The sequence below is a fragment of the Mustela nigripes genome, chromosome 4, assembly GCF_022355385.1.
Source record: "Mustela nigripes isolate SB6536 chromosome 4, MUSNIG.SB6536, whole genome shotgun sequence".
Classification (NCBI taxonomy): Eukaryota; Metazoa; Chordata; class Mammalia; order Carnivora; family Mustelidae; genus Mustela; species Mustela nigripes.
The window spans coordinates 129,336,733-129,354,058 of NC_081560.1; the positions used below are offsets into that span (position 1 = coordinate 129,336,733).

The following is a 17,326-nucleotide window of genomic DNA, read 5'->3' on the forward strand; positions in this document are numbered from 1 at the left end:
CTCTTTGTGTACGGTGTAAGAGAATGGTCGAGTTTCATTCTTCTACATATAGCTGTCCAGTTTTCCCAGAACCATTTATTGAAAAGACTGTCTTTTTTTTCCACTGTATATTTTTCCTGTTTTGTCGAAGATTATTTGACCATAGAGTTGAGGGTCCATATCTGGGCTCTCTACTCTGTTCCACTGGTCTATGGGTCTGTTTTTATGCCAGTACCATGCTGTCTTGGTGATCACAGCTTTGTAGTAAAGCTTGAAATCAGGTAACGTTGTTTTTGTTTTTCAACATTTCCTTAGTTATCGGGGTCTCTTCTGATTCCACACAAATTTTAGGATTATTTGCTCTAGCTCTTTGAAAAATACTGGTGGAATTTTGATCAGAATGGCATTAAAAGTATAGATTGCTCTAGACAGTATAGACATTTTAACAATGTTTATTCTTCCGATCCAAGATCATGGAATGGTCTTCCACCTTTTTTGTGTCTTCTTCAATTTCTTTCATGAGTGTTCTGTAGTTCCTTGAGTACAGATCCTTTGCCTCTTTGGTTAGGTTTATTCCCAGGTATCTTATGGTTCTTGGTGCTATAGTAAATGGAATCGATTCTTTAATTTCCCTTTCTGTATTTTGGGAGAAGATATTTGCAGATGACAGTACAGACAAAAGGTTGATATCCAGGATCTATAAAGAACTCCTCAAACTCAACACACACAAAACAGACAATCTCATCAAAAAATGGGCAGAAGATATGAACAGACACTTCTCCAATGAAGACATACAAATGGCTATCAGACACATGAAAAAATGTTCAACATCACTAGCCATCAGGGAGATTCAAATTAAAACCACATTGAGATACCACCTTACACCAGTTAGAATGGCCAAAATTAGCAAGACAGGAAACAACATGTATTGGAGAGGATGTGGAGAAAGGGGAACCCTATTACACTGTTGGTGGGAATGCAAGATGGTGCAGCCACTTTGGAGTGGAGGTTCCTCAAGAAATTAAAAATAGAGCTTCCCTATGATCCTGCAATTGCACTACTGGGTATTTACCCAAAGATACAGATGTAGTGAAAAGAAGGGCCATCTGTACCCCCAGTGTTTATAACAGCAATGGCCACGGTCACCAAACTATGGAAAGAACCAAGATGCCCTTCAACAGATGAATGGATAAGGAAGATGTGGTCCATATACACTATGGAGTATTATGCCTCCATCAGAAAGGATGAATACCCAACTTTTGTAGCACCATGGATGGGACTGGAAGAGATTATGCTGAATGAAATAAGTCAAGCAGAGACAGTCAATTATCATATGGTTTCACTTATTTGGGGAGTATGACAAATAACATGGAGGACAAGGGGAGATGGAGAGAAGAAGGAAGTTGAGGGAAATTGGAAGGGGAGGTGAACCATGAGAGACTATGGAATCTGAAAAACAATCTGAGGGTTTTGAAGGGGTGAGGGGTGGGAGGTTGGGGGAAGGAGGTGGTGGGTATTGATTGGAGAGGGCACGGATTGCATGGACCACTGGGTGTGGTGCAAAAACAAGGAATACTGTTACGCTGATGAGAAATAAAAAATTAAAAAATAAATTAAAAAAAAAGGGAGTTAAAGGAGTTCCGAAAGCAGCATAAATGAAATTAAATTCCATACCTACATCATAATGAAACTTCAGAAAACCAACGACAAAGAGAAAATAAAGTGCCTTCCCAGAAGGAACACACTGACAAATGATCTTCAACAGCTAGTAAAAGAAGCCAGAAGACAGTACAATTATATCTTTAATATTCAAAAAGAAAAAAAATTGAAACTGCCAAAATCCTATATCTTGTAAAAGATGCCTTTCAAGAATGAAGCAAAATAGAGTCATCTTCAGACAAACACAAGAACAAAAAAGTATGATACCAGTGGAACACACTAAAAGAAATTTTAAGGCTTATACTTTGAACATAAGGAAAGTGATTATCACATGTGAGATATAAGGTACAAATGATACGCAGAAATTTATGGATAAATCTAAATAAATGTAAAATGTATAAGACATTTTGTGAAATTTAAAAATTAAATAGAATTATATAACAATAGTACACAGGTCAGAGAAATGGAGTTTAACTGTTTGAAAGTCCCTGCATTGTCTAAGAAAAGAGTAAAACTATCTTTTAATTTCAGGCTTTAATAGGTATGATTAATGACATTTCTAGCAGTAATTTCTTAAAGATGAGAAAAAGAATTATAACTTTACTTTGAACAAGGAAAAAGTGAAAATGATAAAATTATCAATCCTTGAAAAGGCAACAAAGAACAGAAAAACACATGCAAGATCAATAGCAAACACAGGATATGATGGTAGATTTAAGCCCAAATATTTAATATCATATAATATAGCTTATGAACTTTTTGATATCAAATGTAAAATGACTAAATGTTCCATTAAAAACACAAATATTGTCAAACTGGATAAAAACTAAAATCCAACATTGGGGAGGGTATGTGCTTTGGTGAGTGCTGATTCACAGACCTGTACACCTGGGGATAAAAATACATGTATATAAAAAATTAAAAATTAAAAAAAAACCTCAAAAAAAACCCCCACTAAAATCCAGTATATAATCCTCTTTGACGAGGCATGTCTACAATATAAAAATAAGTACAGTTTAAGGTAAAATGGAGGTAAAAGAGTGGAAGAAAATTGTTTATCAGCAGCTCGTGGGTGGCTCAGTTGGTTAAGTGTCCAATTCTTGATTTCAGCTCAGGTCTTGACCTCAGAGTTGTGAGTTCAAGCCTGATGTTGGGCTCCAGTGTGGCACCCTCTTAAAAAAACATTGTGTGTATCAAATAGCAAAGGCTCAAATAATAAAAAATAGCTGTAACTGTGAGAACTAGAAAACTCTACAATCACAGCAGATTTTATCACATCTCTCATAGTAATATATAGAGTATATAGACTATAATAATTATTTCTAACAAATAATTGGAATATATAGAACAGATCACTGAATAAAAACACTAACAAAACTACTGCAAGAATGATAATAAAAAGACAAGAGAATGTACAAAAAGCCAGTATCAAATAGAAAGAAGGGATATCACTATAGATGCTGAGGAAATTCAATAAAGCTATCATTAAGAAGTTAATACTTATGAAACTCAAATTTTTATTTTATGTTTTATTTTATTTATTTATTTTTTTTTTTGAGAGAGAGAGAGAGACAGAACATGCACATGAGAGAGAGAGCATGCACATGTCCAAGTGTTTGGAGGAATGGAGAGAGAGAGACTTTTAAGTAGGCTCCATGCTCAGCAAGGAGGCCAACACAGGGCTCCATCTCACAACGCTGAGATCATGACCTGAGCCAAAATCAAGAGTTGGATGCTTAACTGACTCAGACACCCATGTTCCCTAATGAATCTCAAAAGAACCAAAGAACCTTATAACTATTAAAAATAATTGAATAAAAGATAAATAATAGCGATACAACCATACAATGAAATACTATAAGCAGTATAGTATATATATAGTATATACTGCATATACGGAATGAACAAAAACCAAGTTGCTAAGGAGACATAATGTGATTTTATCCATATAAAGTTCAAACCAGAAAAAATTATTTAGAGAAGCACACATAGGTGGTAAAACCAAAAATAAACGCATGAAAGTGAATACCATAAAAACTGGGACCCATTTATACCTAGAATAATTGAGAAGTAATATTGACAATGTTCTTTCTTGACATGAAGGTAGTTATGCATATATTCATCTCAAAATTATTTGTTACATTGTACATTCATATTTTAAGAACTTTTCTGTACTTTTAATGTAATTTTTAGAGCAAAACTTTAAAAATATTTTTGTAAAATCATCTATTTCATCAGTGTGGAGCCACCCATCTTTATAACCATAAGTACAAAGTAAGGTTATACAAAATTTTATGTATTCTGCTTCAGAAAATGGACAAGAATAAATGACCCAAATTATATTTCTAAACTACTCTGCTATCACCACTCTGTATTTTTTCTCATAAGTAACATAATCTGGGAAAATGGAGAATGCTCGTGTTAAATTTTACAAACCTTTCTAATTACTTAGCTCCCTTCTTCAACTTGTTATATTATCTTTTTGGATAAACTACAACTACCAGTATCATCCAGAAAGAAAAGGGTTCAGATTAAAAATAATTGAATAAAAGATAAATAATAGCGATACAACAATACAATGAAATACTATAAGCAATATAGTGTGTGTATATATATATATATATATATATATATATATATATATATATATACTCTTACATCCTCTGTTTCTACCAATAGGAGGTTTGGCTTCCTCAATTTCAACTTTAAAAATAAAACAGGTCTTTGCCAACTAGAGGGGTGGTAAAGTAATCAATTTCAAGTCAAAGACAAAAATTCAGAATACAGAAAACCTTTCTGTCCTCACTAAGTTAGCCTCACAAACAAATCTCTGGAAAATGGAATGGAAAAAGGAAAATTTTTTTTTCTCATTTTGGGGAACAGGATAGAAAGAACGCATGCCTATATTATTTAAGCCAACATCCGCTTCAGAGGAGCATATTTAAATTAGAAATTATTACTTTCTTCACATTACCTATTAACATAACATATGTAATAAGTAAAATATAGACGGTACTCACCATTTCCATTAATAGACAGATTATGGGTCTTGAAGCTATCCTCAGCACTTTCCAAGGTCAAAGTAGTATGAGCTAGCAAATTATACTTTGCAGCACTAGTAATAGGGAAAAATAAGACATACTTTGAGTATTTTCGTATATTTCCTACCACATAAAACATTTAGATGTTCAATAACAGAAAATAAACAACCTGATTAAAAAACAGGCTAAGGTCTTGAATAGACATTTCTCCAAAGAAGATACAAAGATGGCCAATAAAAACATGAAAAATGCTCAAGATCATGAATCATTAGGAAAATGCAAATCAAAACCACGAATGGGGCTCCTGGGTGGCTCAGTCAGTTGAACGTGTGACTCCCAGCCTCAGCTCAGGTCATTATCAGGATTGTTAGATTGCGCCCCACATCCAGCTCTGTGTTCAGCATAAAGTCTGCCTGAGATTCTCTCTATGGCTCTCCCTCTCCTCTCCCCACTTCATGTGCGCACATGTGCTCTTTCTCTCTCTCTCAAATAAATAAATATTTTAACATTAAAATAAAAAAATACAATTACACCACTTCACATCCATTAGGATGGCTTTTATTAATTAAAGAAAAAAACAACAGAAAATAAGTGTTGGCTAGACTGGGGACAAATTTGTAACACTGTGCATTGCTAATGAGAAAGTAAAATGTTGCAGTCACTATGGAAAATGTACAGTGGTTCCTCAAAAAATTAGAAATAAGGGTGCCTGGGTGGCTCAGTGGGTTAAAGCTTCTGCCTTCGGCTCAGGTCATGATCCCAGAGTCTTGGGATCGAGCCCCCGCATCGGGCTCTCTGCTCAGCAGGGAGCCTGCTTCCTCCTCTTTCTCTGTCTGCCTCTCTGTCTACTTGTGATCTCTGTCTGTCAAATAAATAAGTAAAATCTTTAAAAAAATAAATAAAAATAAACAAATAAATAAAAATAAAAAATTAGAAATAGAATTACCATATGATTCAGCAATTCCACTTCTGGATATATACCCAAAAGAATTTAAAGTAGTGACTCAAAGGGATATGTGTACACCTGTATAAATAGCAGCATTACTCACAACGCACAAGAGCCAAACAGCAGAAGAAGGTCAACTGTCCATTCAAAGGATGAAAGGATAAATAAAATGTGGTATATACATACAATAGAGTATTCTTCAGCCTTAAAAGGGAAGGAAATTCTGACACAGACTACAATACAAATTAACCTTCAAGACCTTACACTAAGTGAAATAAACCAATGACGAAAGGACAAATACTGCTTGATTCCATGTGTAAAGTCCGTGGAGTAGTCTAATTCGTAGAAACAAAAAGTCGAGTTGAAGGTTGCCAATGGTTGCGTGGCAGGGTAGCAGGATGTTATTTTTTATTGGGCATAGAATTTCAGTTTGTAAAGATAAAACCGTTCTGGGGATGGGTGATGAAGATAGTTGCACAATACTGTGAATGTATTAAATGGCACTGAACTATACACTTAAAAATGGTTACAATCATAAATTTTATATATTTAACCATAATTTAAAAATGAAGAAAAACCACATTTAGATGTTGTAGATGACAGATTATAAATATAAATGAATTATCAACCTAGTATGTTTATCTCTTTATGCTATTTTATCTTAAGAAAATCTGCAAGTTATTTGCCTTAACTCATAGATGTTTCTCTGAATGGTCTCCATTCATTCAAAAATATTAACAGAACACCTAACATATGCCAAGTTCTATGCAAGGTGATGGGCACTTTGGTAAACAAGACTCAGTATTATATTCTGATGTAAGGGGGAGAGAGAAAAGGTAAGCAGAGTGATAAATTAAATAGTGGTATTTGTAAGTTATAATGCAACCTTTTCTATGAAGCAAAGGGGATAAGAAAACTGAGGACCTGTTAAGCAGGAGAAACAGGAAAGGACTATCTAAGGGGTAATGGTGACGCTCTCATAAGAAGATGGAATCAAGCAAAGAATGTGGGAAGACATTCCAAGCAGAGAAGGCTGAAAGTAGAGCAGTGTGGCTGGAGTATAGGGAGCAAGTGGGAAACACCACCTTAGGACACAAGGTCAGAGATAAAGGCAGGAATTAGGTCCTCGAACTTTGCTGGAAACCTTGGAGAAAGAGTGGATTTGATTCCAAGCATAATGAAGTCATTGGAGAAAGTTAATAAGAAGATAGTGATGGGATCTGATTCATAATTACTTCCTGGGAGTAAGAATGAATCTTCTTCTGGTTTACCAACTTCAAAGATTTGGAGTTTTCACATTCATCATATGGAAAAATGGAGGACTTCATTACTAATTCCATTTTTTTCATGATAATCCCCTTTATGCTACTTGTGTTAAAATAGCACTCTTGCCAAAGTATCTAAAAATTCTGAGGTTAAATTTCATATCCTGGTACTCTGTGGTGATTAAAAAGTGAACTTTCATTCAATAATAATTCTATTTTCTGGGACGCCTGGGTGGCTTAGTGGGTTAAAGCCTCTGCCTTCAGCTCAGGTTATGATCCCAGTGTCCTGGGATCAAGCCCTGCGTCGGGGTCTCTGCTCAGCGGGGAGCCTTGCTTCCTCCTCTGGCTCTGCCTGTGTCTCTGCCTACTTGTGATCTGTCTGTCAAATAAATAAATAAAATCTTTAAAAATAATAATAGTAATAATAATTCTATTTTCTGAGCTAGTAATCTTGATTTCAAGAATTTTTCTTGGTTTTATTTATTTTCCAAATTAGTAAAACCTCAGCATTCAAAACATCAGATGTTTGAACATTGTTTTAAGCATGTTAAAATGTGACAGGAATATAGACAGAGAAGACAGACAAGGAAAAGTTTGATGGGAATTTTTATTAATTGTGCCAAGTGATATGTTTCATAAACCTCCTTTGTCTCATACTAAATCTTTACTAGAATCTCTACTACAAAGAAAAGTATGTATACATATAGTAACTGTGCAATGCATACTCCACAGAATGTTACTCCCTTGGAGAACACCTGTTCTCCAAGGGAGTATTGAGAAATAATGGAAATACTTTACTGTGTAAGTACAGCATGATGCTCTGATTTATCTTGCCTTTTAATATATAACTACCATAGACTAGAGATATCTCTCAATACCCAGTGACTTTTATCAATGTTTATGTAGGGAAATTTATGTTTCTGTCTCCAAAACTCAACAAAATATTTTTAACAAAGTGATGTATGACTAAATTTTAAGCTACAGCCTGAATACAACTGGTATACTATCAGAGTTCTATGCAGACTTCTGGAAAGTTTACTAAGCACCAGAAAATCTCCACTGTTGCAAGAGCTAATAGGCACCAGCCTCATACTCAATGTGGGCCAGTCTCTGCTATTACTCACTTAGCCTGGGTTTCTATAGTTAGCTCTTACTTTTCCCTAGTGTTATACAATGAGTCCCCCCCACCCCGCAAAAAAGTTGAGAAAGTATTAATGAAAATTGTGGAGAAAAAATTCAAAGCAACTGAGCATAGCAATTACAATGGAAGAGCAAATATGATTACATACAAAGGGCCTACTAATAACCACGGTCTGGTGATGAGGGCCTAATATGTTAAGTATTATCTCAACACGATAATTTGTCCCTGATATATAAGTTTTACAGAACTACATTGTAACTTTTCACACGTAAAATAAAGAAGATTAGGCTCCCTAATCTCCTGCATTTCAGGGCAGTGTATTATCTTCAGGAACAGGTGATTGTCAACAAGCAGGGAAGTGATGCGAGAGAGAGATGCTAGGTGTGTGTGACAAACCACAAGCCCGATGTGGCTAGAGTATGATGTAGGAGACGGAGAGATGTCCCAAATGTAAGTAAGAGGCAGACCCTGCACATGGCAGTGCTTTGTGAGGCATACTAAGGACAACGGATTTTCTTGTGAGTGAGATGGGAACAAATGGTAGGTTGAAGCAGAGGCATGCGCTATGATGTAACTTGTATTTTTAAACAATCCCTCTGGCTGCCATGTGCAGAACAGACCACCGGGGGTAAGAGTGAAAATGGACATCAACTAGAAAGTTTCTAGTTGATGACTAGATGACTAGATGACTGCAGGTCAAAGAGCTGATGCAGACCTGGAATAGAGTGGTAGCTTTACGGTAAGCTAGGGAGAAGAAACAAGATTCTTGATATATTCTTGAAGTTGACCCAATGTGGACATGGGAGGTGGGAAAAAAAAAAGGCCTGAAAACAACTCCAAGGCTTTTGGCCTAAGCAACCAGAAAAATGGAATACTTATTACACTGCAGTGAGGCTGACAGAAGAATAGATATGGGAAATTGGGAAATATGAATTTAGTTGTGGACAAGTCAAATTTAAAATTGTTCTAGATATCTAGATAGGTTGTAAGGTAGGCAGCTGGACAATATCTGGAGTTAAGAGAAGAAAAAGTATAGAAGAATTAAATTTGGGAGTTACCAGTGTATAAATGAAATTTAATTAAAGTTAGAAAGTTAAGTGAAGTCCAAGGACTGAAAAATGAGACACACTTCATCATTAGAGATCAAGTTGAAGAGCAATGAACAAAGGAGGCAGGTGAGAAATAGTCAGAGGTAGTGGGAAAACCAGGGAGGTGGATCCTAGAAGGGAAGTTAACAGAAATGGTCCAAGGAGAGAGTAAGAGGAGAGGAAGTAGAGGTAAGGAATACAGAAAACTTTTCTATAAAGGGTAGCTCTCAAATGGGACAGTACGGATGGGAGTTATTTCAGCATGCTTTGTGTTGGTAGCAATGATGCAGTTAAAAAACGACAATAAAAAAAAATTGATGATGGGGTGTAGGGGATATGCATAGGAGCTTGCTTCTAAGTCATGCAGAAGATGGGATCCAGTGCACAAGAAGGTGGCGTTAGATGGGACAGAGTTCCCAAGAAAAGAAAGCAGCAAATAAACATACAGATGTGGACAGGCTTATAGATTTGGCTGATGAAGATATGTAAGTTCTCTCCTGATTGCTTTAGTAGGATCAGTGATAGGTGAAACAAAGTCATCAGCTTTGAATAAGGAGTAGAGAAGAGGGGGAAATCGGAGTTTTTAGAAGAGACAGTAATATGATGTGAAATACCTTCCCTGAAGAGAGGCAAATTGGAAGGCTATGGAAACTCAGTGGGATTGCTGTCATACTGAGAACTCACTTAAGGTTAGTGATCATGTTTCTAACGGGAGACCAGTAACTGTGACTCCTTATCTCCAGCTTCCTCATCTATTTCTCATGAGTGCAGGTGTGGAGGAGCACAAAGGAGGATTTAACCAAGGCTGGAGTTTTTCCAAGGTAAGTATGACAACAAGAAAAAGGCTAGGAAAGAATAAAGTGGTTAATCATGGAGTCAAATCTAAATTCGAGTCAGACTGCTAAAGGGAGCAAGCTGGAAATGTGTGAGGCAGTGGATAGAGGGATACCAGCTAACAAGATGGTAGAGGGTGTGCAATTATTTGTCACAAGGTCTAGGGCACAACTATAGAGTGGAGGACTGGAATAGGCAGAAGGACAAAATCACTGGAGATGGGGGGTCATGAAACTGAGAGGTCAAAGTATTAGATGAATAGACTACATGTCTTTTTAAGTCCATCAAGAAAAATACCTGAAATAGTGGGAGGCCGGGAAAGGGAGAGAAAGAGAATAAAGATACTTTTTATTTTTCGGAATGACACGGTAATTTATTCTTAGTAACTACTAAAAACATTTGCGTATTCTTCACTTCAGGAATAGCATCAATTCAATACATAGTATAATATAAAATACTGCCATTAGTGTGCACAGAAAGCAGCTGGTTATAAGCTGTGCCTTTACACCAAGCGCACTGGGGAGGTGGCATGTTCAGAAAGCAACTCCCGTATAACGGAACAGGCTAAAATCATGTGATGAATGAGGTGTATGTTTGAATTTTTTCCCAGGCCTTAAGAAACAATTGTGACTAAGGCATCTCTTCCTCAGCTACTTTTAGGTAAACACGGAGCATATTTGCCTTTATTTTCAGTAAGTGATGCATCTGATAATAACAAGCTGAAGAAAGTTATTGATAACTTCTAAGGATGATTAAATAAGCTATGATTAACAAAAAAGTAAGTAAATAAACTATGATAGAGCTGAATGATAATGTGGTCATTAACATAATTATGTGAAGACTCTTTAATAACTGTAGAAAAAAAGCTGAATGTGTAGATAATTATTTATACCTATCTCCCAAAGCTAGATATTTAAAAACCTGAAAAAATAATGGTCAATATATAAAAAAAATTTGACTTAGAATGAAGTAGGAATAACTCTTTTTCTCTTCTAGATTCTATTTGATTATTTTTGTAATCAAATAAAAAGTGTGGCGAAGCAGTATGATGGAAATCTCCCATAAAAATCAGAGAAAGGCAAAGCATTATTATACCACATATGTACAGTTTAAGGCATTTGACAAGCAATATCTTTTTAAAGATTCACAATGACTTCTTAAAGTAAGCAGAGCAGATAGTTTCATCCATGTTTTCAGAAGAAGAAACTGAAGTTCAGAGAATATAATTGACTTGCCTCTGCTAGGCAAGTAGTATACTGGAAAGAGGGCCCCGCTATACTTACTACCTTTATACTTCATTAAGAAATAGTTTAAAGTTATGATACCTTTTCTGTTAAAACAGATATAAGGGACCGTATTTTACCACTGCAACAATTTTGAGTTCAGGGAGCATGACTTATGAACTTTGGAATCTAATGTGCCATATGATATAACTGCTGAATAATCCTTTCTAAGATGATTAAATGAATGGATAATGGAATTGTACCCAAAGGCTGAGGAGCTCCTTAGTTACATTTGAACTCTGCATCATCTTTCACACAACCAAAACAGTAACTTCATTGTTCCTCAAATCATAAATAATCCATTTATTCTAGACAAGTATTAAGATACTTGTCTTATAACTTCAATCTAATTTAAAATGCAGTATAGTGGCTTATTTTTAAAAAAATTAATATACATTTTGTCAAATAATCATTCTCAATTTTACCAGTTTTCTTGAAATGATTGTTTAAAATGATGTATATTTACATAGTGATGAATAATGTACTAAATAAATAGTTCTCAATGACCATAAAATAGTGAACTCAGCTATTAGAAACACTGGGAAAATCTGGACAAAGGAATTTCAGTAAGTGAAATTCCACAAATAAAAATGAATAAATGAATCACATCAGGGAACATGCTAAAAATTACCAAAAATGTTCACTGTCTTCTTTTGGATCAAACAATACTTTATGATGATATTTCAAGTTACTTCATTTTTAAACCATGACTAATTACAATGCCAATATTTCCAAAACTAACAATGATCTCACTTTTAAAACATTCTTGTCAGGATAACATTTTCTTACTAAAACATTACACTCATTCCTTTTAGCCAACCCTAATATTGAGTTCCCAAAAGTTTAATCAGCTACATTTTTTAATCAAATAAGCCAATTGTTATAACACTGGGGGGAGAAGTTGGTCCAAAATGTTATGGAAAAAAAAAAATGACTACTTTAAATGGTAGTCTAAAAAAAAGCACTCTTTTGTCAGAAAGAACAGCTATATTTGATCACATGCCATGTTACTAGAGAAGATATATATAGCCCAAATCTGATCTTTTATGTGCATTTTGGTTAAAAATTAAAAGCTGTACTGGGAATCTTCTCATTGAACTAGATCACTATTAAAGAAACAAAACTGATCCCCTTATGCATTCTGATCACTAATACTTTTCTCAAACTCCTATCAAGGTGCTGAAGCAGTCAGTTAAGGAATTGCTAGTTAAGAGTCATCCCAGTCTATGAATTTAACCTAGTGTATGCCGGATTCACACCTGAAGCTCAGCAGAATACAGGTACTGGCAGAACATGATTCAGTGAAATGTAAAAGATTTTACTTTTCCTTTGACCAAATTTAATTGGTATAAATAAGCAAATGCCATAAAAGTTGCATGGGGAACGTTCATAAAGAAAATTCGTGTTTGGATTCAGGTATAAACCAAGTAGAATAACAAATCTAAATAGAATGAACACTTCAAGACAAATATGTCAGTTGTTATTTAAAAGAATTAATACTGGGGTGCGTGGGTGACTCAGTTGGTTAAGCAACTGACTTTGGCTCAAGTCAAGATGCCAGGGTCCTAGGATGGAGCCCCACATCAGGCTCCCTGCTCAGTGGGGACTGCTTCTCCCTTTGGCCCTCTCCCCAAACCCCACTAATGTTATCTTTCTCTCCCTCAAATAAATAAGTAAAATCTAAAAAAATCTTTAGAAAAAAAAAATAAGGAACTTAATACCAACAATATTATGCTCAAAAATTCCTCCAGGCTTCAAAGAGGAATACAGGTTAAATGCAAGTTCTAACATCATTTAGATTATCTTCTATGAAATTAGAAATAATGGCTTTAAATTTTAAAATATGTCTATATTTTATAATCCTACATTCTTTTTAAATTGTAATGCTTCAGCATGGGTTTGAAAAAGTTAAGGAAAACCTAGTCTCAGAACAGTAAAAGTAGCAACAATGGGACGAACTACAATTATTAAATTTCCACTGTATTTTTATTTTTTTCATTTAATTTTGAGGAAACTCCATACTGTTTTCCATAGTGGTTGCACCAATTTACATTCCCAGCAACAGTGCACAAGGGTTTCCCCTTTCTCCACATGTTCAGCATTTCTTAATTCTTTTGATAACAATCATTGTAAAAGGTATGAGGTAATATCTTACTGTGATTTGATTTACATTTCCCTGATGATTTTTGATGTTGACCATCTTTTCATGTTTCTGTTGGCCATCTGTGTCTTTTTTGGATTAATGTCTATTCAGATCCTCTGCCTATATTCTAATTAGATTTTTTTTTCTGCTATTAAGTTCTAAGAGTTCTTTATATATATGGATATTAACCCCTTAACAGATATATGATTTGAAAATATCTCATCTCATTCACTAGGCTGCCTGTTCATTTTGTTGATGGTTTCCTTCACTGTGCAAAAGCTTTTTAGTTTATTTATCCAAAGAAAATGAAAACACTAATTCAAAAAGATGTATGCATCTCTATGTTTACTATGGCATTATTTATAATAACAAAGATATGGAAACAACCTAAGTACCCACCAATGGATGAATTAGATAAAGATGTATTATATTTTTATACTCAGCTATAAAAAAGAATGAAGTCTTGCTTTTTGCATCACCATGAATGGACCTTGAGGATATTACGCTAAGTGAAATAAGTCAGACAGAAAAAGACAAATACCATATGATTTTACTCATATTTGGAATTAAAAAACAAAAAACCAAATAAAACAAAACTAATAAGTATAGAGAACAGACTGGTGCCTTGCAGAGGAGAGGTGTGTTGGGAGCTTGGCAAAATAGGTGAACAGAGTCCATAGGTACAAACTTATAGTTATAAAATAAGTAAGTCATGAGGATGTAATTTATAGCATGATGATTACAGTCAATCACATTGTATTAAATATTTGAAAGCTGCTAAGAGTGTAAATCTTAAAAGTTCCCATCACAAGAAAACAAATCTTTAATTTGGAATGGTGAGCCAGTTTCTAGGCAGTAACTAGACTTACTGAACTGATCATTTCTCAGTGTATACAAAATTGAATCACTATGTTGTACTCTCGAAGCTAATATATTATATGTAAATTAATCTGCCCTGGGTCACAAAAATAATATAAGACAGGATAAAACATTAAGTATTCACTGCCAAACATCGAGGTTTTATAATGAGGCTTGAGTCCCACTCCCCACCCCCACCATTTTTTTTTTTCCTTAAACAAGCTTTAAGGTGTATGAAACCTTAGAAATGTCTCTAAGGAGGCTCCTAATAAATGATTGTGTCTAAGAATCCTTACCTTTCATATGAGAAAACTGAGATCCAAGGAATAATGTAACTTCTCCAGGATATCAGGGGTCCTAGCATTGTTTTGAATAAAGCAAAATAAATTTTGCTGTCTAAAAAATTTTTAAAAACTACTGAACTCAATAGAAAATTCTTGATATATCTTAATCAAGAAAAGCTTTAAGAAGATAAAGGAAAAAAATTAAAGGGTTCCTTACTCACTTTTCAATGAGATTTATGAGGAAAGACTTAACATTTTCTATGACTTATTTTTCAGAGGAAAATGGGGGAAGAAAAACCCTATTTGGATCCAACAGAACCAACAGATTGTGACATCAACTTATAACTCATGAACTGTAATTTTAAAAACTAAAAATAGAATTAAAAATCTGATGACTGTATTATAAATAGATAGGGCTAAGTATTGCTTCATGAAATTCATCTGCTTATGCTACTGTACACTCAGTCATGATGCTAATTTCTTAGCATAGGCCTCGATTGAAAGAGACTGAAAGCTACAATACTAGAATCCCAAGACATTATCCATATGTAAGTATCTGACATGAAAAGAGTTATATAACTATGTTGTGATGATTAACATTTCCAGGGTCTATAGACCTGAGCTATTTTGCTTTTTGTAATCATAGTGAAGTTATTGACATGTTGAAGAGCCAACTCTACCAGAACATGCAAAGAAATTCTAAGAATGTAGACTAATCGACAGTTTTCCCAAGACACATAAACAAAACTATTTGTGCAGTAACAAATGCAATGTATAAAAAAAGTATCTGAGAGAAACCAGGGCTCCTTGAAGAAATGGTGACTCCAAGTTTGGGCAGAAAAATTCAAGATGAATGTGGAACATCTTGTGTCAGAAAGCAAAGAAGCTATCAGAGATTAGGTTATGTCAAAAGCTGCAGGAGTCAGCTGAAAAGTTTCCCCCTGATCAAAGTTAGGACAACTTGGCTTCAAAGAGAATAATAACTGTAACAGATTGAAACACAAACATATACAAAAATTCAAGACTTCAAATAAAAGAGAACATTGATTACCTCCATGGTTGATAGAATAACAACTCATAATTCTAAAATTGGGTAAATAAAAGAATCTAGCATTTTTTTTTCTCTCTTTCCTCCATCAATTTTTTCCATTTATAACCACAGTTCATGAAGGAAACATCTTCTTTAAGAAAATTCAGAGTTTTTTAAAAAGTGCATGACCAATTTAGAAAGTCACCAAATTATAATCTCTAATGAAATAATTATCAGTAATAGCTGCTAAAACCATTAGATAAAACATGACAGGGAACTTCATAATGGATGAATTGGGCTGGCAACACCTGAACCCACTGATCAATTTTAATATAACTATAAGTGGAAAAAGGCCTCCCAATGGGAGACAGTATGAAGTACCTATAGTCAATGTGAAGTATTACTGCCCAAAAAAGGACCTGAGTCAAATCAGTCTTCTAGATCTACCAATCAATTGTAAGGAAGCACAGAGGATAGAAAAAGATGTTTAAAAAGATAAGATGCAATTAGCTAAATTCAAAATATGGGAAATTCTACAAGATCTGATTTCTTCAATAAACAATGGCAAGAAAAAAGTAGGCAGGAAATCATTAAAGATTAAAAGAAACTTAAAAGACTCACTTAAATGCAACATTGTAGACCTTATTGGATCCTAATTTGCACAAACAAATTACAAGAGGACATTTTTATAATTGGGGCACTTGGAATACAGACTGGATATCAGCTGATATATTTTTTTTAAGATTATTTATTTATTTATGTATTTGCCAGAGAGAGAGAGAGAGAGCGAGCAGAGGCAGGCTGAATGGCAGCAGAGGCAGAGGGAGAAGCAGGCTCCCTGCTGAGCAAGGAGCCCGATGTGGGACTCGATCCCAGGACGCTGGGATCATGACCTGAGCAAAAGGCAGACGCTTAACCAACTGAGCCACCCAGGCATCCCGGTATCAGCTGATATTAAGGGATTATTTTTTTGTACATGACAATGGTAGTGAAGCTTTGTTATACAGAAATAAAATATTTTTTAAAATCTGTAAGAATAACGTATGACAAATACAGAAAACCAGTTGGTAGATTGACAGGCAGCAAACACTTTGACAAACAGTCCCTTTTAAAGAAAAACGTTTCAGCTTTGTGGTAGGAATTGGAATTCAAATCCCTAAAACATGCTGTCCCCCAACTTCCTACTTTCAAAGTAAAGATATTAAGGATACCTCAACTGGGTAAATTTCAGTTTTGTTTCTGCTTCAGGATGTTTTTTCAACTTAAAATGAAACTTACACTCCACATACAATACTTTAAAATGTCACAAATACATAGTAATACTCTGTCACTATAAATGCTGTAGTAAAAAACTTACAAAATAGGAGAACTATAAGATGAGCATGTTTCATGATCTTCTTGAAGCACCAAATTTATTTTCTTCCCTGTAGCTTTACTTATAGATGTCTTCAGTTTCTTAGCTAGTTTTTTTGGTGTGTTGGTTATAGAAGATTCTTCTGTACAGCAGCTGTAAACCTCCACTTTTATCTGAAAGTCTGGCCCTGCTTTATTACTAAAATCAAGAGCATTCATAACATTAGAAACTTAACTCACTAGAAAATAAAATTGAAATATCCTTTAGTGTTTTCATAACATTTAAAAATCACAATTTGAAACACAATTTATGTTAAAATGTTAATGAGACAGAACCCCCTGTATTTATTTAGTATCTAAATGACCTGAGAGAGTGGCTGCAACTTCCAGAGCTAACCAGCTTCTAAGTAGGGCTAAGTTAA

The 17,326-nt window shown here is 34.7% G+C and overlaps 1 protein-coding gene across 2 annotated transcripts in view; it reads right to left on the bottom strand.

Moving 5' to 3' along the window:
• RTKN2 (rhotekin 2) overlaps positions 1-17,326 on the bottom strand; it is a 76,577-nt gene that overhangs the window by 31,191 nt on the left and 28,060 nt on the right. For both annotated transcript variants that reach the window (XM_059397489.1, XM_059397488.1), the window contains 2 exons: positions 16,909-17,103; positions 4,659-4,753 (listed from right to left, as the gene is read on the bottom strand). In XM_059397489.1, the coding sequence (XP_059253472.1) occupies positions 4,659-4,753; positions 16,909-17,103 (290 nt within the window). The remainder of the gene's footprint in view (positions 1-4,658; positions 4,754-16,908; positions 17,104-17,326) is intronic.